This window comes from Octodon degus, unplaced genomic scaffold (assembly GCF_000260255.1).
Source record: "Octodon degus isolate 3935 unplaced genomic scaffold, OctDeg1.0 scaffold00006, whole genome shotgun sequence".
NCBI classification, from domain to species: domain Eukaryota; kingdom Metazoa; phylum Chordata; class Mammalia; order Rodentia; family Octodontidae; genus Octodon; species Octodon degus.
This window is the reverse complement of record NW_004524582.1, coordinates 21,951,865-21,956,473: the sequence shown is the minus strand read 5'-3', so window position 1 is coordinate 21,956,473 and position 4,609 is coordinate 21,951,865. Positions and strand designations below refer to the sequence as shown.

Sequence of the window (4,609 nt, the reverse complement as noted above, 5' to 3'; positions counted from 1 at the left end):
TACCACTGAGCTCTCTCCCCAGCTTTATCATATTGATTTCCTATTGTCCTTTTTCCCTAATTTTTTTCCTGATAGGACAGATAAGTGGTTCAATAGGAGCATATATGTGTTTGTCCTAGAAGCTGTAGGTGCCCTCTCTCCTTTGTGAATTTAATATTTAATTCACAAAGAAACATTTGTCCTTGTGCCTTCTGATATTCTTCTGTGAGCTTTAGGTGAAAGTGTTAACATTTGAGGATTTTATACTCTGATGTCAGGGATCTAAGCGCTTGTGAAAGGCGGCACAACTGCCAGGGACAAGTGGACAGTTTAGAAATGAGGTCAGGACAGAGCATGGGCTTCTCAGACTTCGCTGAGCATGGGCATCACCTGGGGGCAGTTTAGGTCCAGACTAATTCAGCAGATGGTGGAGGGCCGAGACTTACTGTTCTAACCGCCTTGTTGGTGATCTTCACATGTAGATCTAGGAATACTATGAGTATTAATCAGCTGTGACCAGATGTCATTTGTGGCTGTGTCCTAATACTTGAGGAAGACAACGTAAATGGAAGCAAGGTTTATATTAGCTCCTAGTTCCTAAGGTCTCCTTCCATGGCAGGCTGGCTCCGAGGCAGAGACACTGTGGTGGGATGATGATTCAGGGATAAGCAGCTCAGCCCTCGGCAGCCAGGAAGCAGCAGCAGAAGGGGCCGAGAGCCCAGTACGGCCCCTGCTGCAGCGCCGTGACTCCCCCGTGCACACCCAGAAGCGCGCCTGACTGATCGCCAAGGCAGCTCTCAAGGCAGCCAAGCCCACAGTGGAGATGAGCCAACCCGAGCAGCAAGTATTTTTAGAACTCAAGACCACTGTACAGATGTAAAATCTCCTCTTGAAAAGTCTTTGCTGATTCAGGACTATGGAAAGGGAAAAGGTGATAGTTTGTACTGTAAGTGGGTCGAGGCCAAAGGGTAGGTCTCGCCAGCGGTATCTAGCCTACTGGCTCATGAAGGAGGCATAGTGCCCCCCCCCAACTAAAGTGTGGGGTTGAGAATACTCTTCCTCTCTTCTATTTTAGCACTTTTGGAAGTGTGGAAGTCTATAATTTGGATCCAAGGAAGGTCCATACGGTACAAGCGTGGGTGATGCATGACGTCGGAGAAACTTCCAGGTAAATCTTATTCCTGCCAACCCAGGAAACCTTTTCATGAGTTATCACACAAAAGAACGCATGCTCAGAAGGACACACTGGGGCCCAGTGCAGAAAACAGACTCCAGCTCAGGAGAGGAAGGGTGCCTTACCTTTAGCCCATCCCGTCCACCTCTTCATTTATCTCTTCATTTATCTAGATGCTAGCTCACCCCTTCGGCTCCCTGCTGACCTGAAATCTCTTCAAAGACTTCTGCTCCATCTCTTTACCCCAGGGCTTTGCCTAGAACTTCCTCCAGTGAAGAAGCTAAGTAGCCTTGGGAGGTGTTTGAGACATTCTGCTATTTTAACTTCTTCATCTTTCTTCCCCAGTAACTCATGCTCAAGTGTCTCCATTAATGAGCTGAAGTTGATTGTGAGTAAAAGGAACATGACATTCACCTGCCAGAATAACTACAGGTAAGTGTTTTCAAAGAAACCACTCTCTTGCCCTCTCTGGCTGCCTCGCCTTTCCCTGGTCTCCTCTGAGCCCGGAGCCCTGGCGGGCTTTGACGGTGATGTCTGTCTCTCTACCAAGCCTGGGTCAGGAAGTTTTTTTCTGAGGGCTTTAGCTGGCCACCTTCTCCCCACACCCTCTTCCCTTGCTGCTAGCCCCCAGCAGTGACCTGCCCCTGAACCTGGCCCAGCCTTTAAGGGCCTGTCTGCTGGCTTCTGGAGAGAGTGGTTCTGGCCAGGGCTGAGGCAAGTGTTGCTTTTCAGGGCAGCAGAGCCAGGTTGGCCAAGACCTATCTCTCACCTTGTGAAGGCCTCAGAACTTGGCATAAATAGGCGTTGACATCTCTTTAGGTAGATCTGGGTGTACATGCCTAATACTTGGCAAGTTCCTACCAAGATGCCTAATGCTTGGCAAGTGGCAGTCTATTAACATTTGCCTTTGTTAAATAAAAGAAGTAAAAATCTTAAAGCAAATGCTTAATATCACAGACAAGTACTGTATATATTTATTAAAATCACTATTTACTTTGCTTTCAAAACTGGGACCTCTTCTTTTTTTTTTCCTATCTATCTATCTATCTATCTATCTATCTATCTATCTATCTATCTTCCAACCCTCCATTCACTTGTAAGTACTTCTGGTCAAGAATATAGGTGGGAAACATGACTAAAGCATCTTTGGAGCTTCTCCTGTGTATGATAACTTAGAAAAACAACTAATTCAGAGGGGAAAATTTTTTTGAAGACTGGAGAAGCTGAGCTGCGAGGACACTTTTTCTGTAGTCTCATGCCATCCATCATATCGCTAAGGCAGACAGACAGACTCAATGACTCTTGTTTTCCAAATTCTGTACCATTCAGCTGGCTCCTTGCTGGGCACTGCCAGAGAATCACACACACACGCTGCAGCCGTAGGATGCAAACGCAGAATGAGCTAGGGAACGACGGTCGAAGGAACTGGTCAATCAGACCATCAAAGACGTTTTACATGGAGAAAACAGAGTTCTAGGGCTGGTGGTGTAGCTCGGGGGCTAAGCACTTGCTTAGGTAAGTGCAGGGCCAGGGTTCGATCCCTGGCACCACATGCCTCACCGGCCCCACCCCCAGGAGTGCTGAGCCAGTGATGGAGTCCCAGCACGGTGGTATATACATGCCTGTAATCCCAGGACTAGGCAGGCAGAAATCAGGAGGTTCACTACAAGTCTGAGATGTGTAATGAGGCCTTGAACAACAACAACAAAAAAAAAAAAAAAAAAAAAAAAAAAAAAAAAAGAAAGAAAGAAAAAGAAAAACCTTAAAGAAAAAGAAAAGAGTTCTAGGAGCCCAGAAAAGACTGTGGAATGAAGGGCTCTTCCCAACAGTCTTTTTTTTCCTATCTGAAACATTTCCACGCCTCTCATTAATGGCCAGAAAGCACCAATGCTTTCACTTATGCTCAGGTGAGCTTATTAATTCTCCATCTGGGATGAGTACGTAGACCCAGGTTTCCCTTGGACTTGGACGGAGGCTCCTTCATGAGCCCACACCAGGCACCTCGAGTGTCAGATCCTGTGACCTTAAGTGTGGAGAGCTAGTAAAATCTCTGCTAGCTTTCTCTGACCAAGAGGACTATTGTATTTGGCATGACTCTCTGGGCCACAGTGGCGATGCCCAAGTGAGGACCTCTTGTTGCGAGTTGTATTGCTTTGGAGGATGGGTGTTTGTCTCTAGGGGGGCCCAAAGCTGGTGTTATGGACTTAGACTTAGAGCGTAGTCCCATGATTTCCATCTCTTCATCCTAAATGTACCATTCTGTTTCAGAAAACTTCCATCCAGCTGCCTAGGATGAGTATTTCATGGGAGGTGTAATTACACTCACACAGGTTGGACTTCCTTATGATTCTGACATTACTGCTTAATGAATCCCACTATTCCAAGAAAACCCTAGGGACATTTGGCTTTGTGTCCATTAGGAATTTTCCTTTCTTTCATTACACATACTCACTCCTAACAGAATACGTACAGAATTTATGAACATAGGTTTTAGCCAGTGGAGGAATAGCAATAATCATTTTGGGGGGATTCCCATAAAAACAGCAAATGCTCAGCATGTGCTCTCTAGCTGGCGTCTCCTAGTTGGACACACAAAAGTGACACCCACAACAATAAAATGTCCCTCTTAAAGAGTGCATGAATTTCTCTACCACTTTAAAATATGCTCTGGGTCTATCCTTGAAAATATCACCCAACAGATGAGCGGTGCATCCATTTTATTAGAACATTAGATGTATCTACATGTTTATGGAGAGAAGTAACACTATAACAACATAATTGCTGCTTCACTTCCCAAAAATCAGAAACTATAATTAAACATAATCATATTTCTTCATTGAATATAAGGCAAAAAGTAGGTTCTGAACTCCTGACTGGCCTAGACAGGCTCCTTTTCCTTGGGAGAGAGAGCTCCGTGAGGAAGTGACACTCTCTCTGCCTAGAATGTATTCATGTGGGGAGTCCCGGCTTACCGTATTGGTAGGACAAAGTGACTTGGCACCTCCAGCCACAGTGCCCAGCTGGCCAAGGGCAGCTTTTGGCACTTCTCTCTCCCAGAAGATACTGCCTTCTAATGCTGTCTTCTTCCTGGCATGTAGCAAAATCAGATTTAACTACAATTTAATGGATGCTTCCCTCCTACCTATCCCACCCTAGCTGTGTAGCAGCCACTCTCTTTGGCTTTTATCTCATATTTATGTAAAGGATGGTGTTTTACCTGGTGGATACTTATCTCAAGTTTGTTCTATGCAAAAGAAGTCAGGTAGCTCAGCATGGTGGTGCTGGTGCGTGCCTATAAGCCCAGCACTCCAGGAGAGTGAGGTAGGATTGCAAGCTGGAAACTGTCCTCGGTGGCTAAGGGAGACTGTTTCAAAATAAGAGAGGAGAAGAGGACAGGAGAGGGGAAGGGAGGGAAGGAAAGGGGAGAGGAGGGCAGAGAAGGTGAGGAGAGAAGAG

At 45.9% G+C, this 4,609-nt stretch overlaps 1 protein-coding gene across 1 annotated transcript in view; it reads left to right on the top strand.

The window, feature by feature from the left end:
* Nucleotides 1–4,609, top strand: part of Cd38 (CD38 molecule) — a 63,762-nt gene that overhangs the window by 43,316 nt on the left and 15,837 nt on the right. The window contains exons 9-10 of the mRNA XM_023723913.1: nucleotides 1,055–1,147; nucleotides 1,499–1,585. Coding sequence (XP_023579681.1) covers nucleotides 1,055–1,147; nucleotides 1,499–1,585 — 180 coding nt within the window. The remainder of the gene's footprint in view (nucleotides 1–1,054; nucleotides 1,148–1,498; nucleotides 1,586–4,609) is intronic.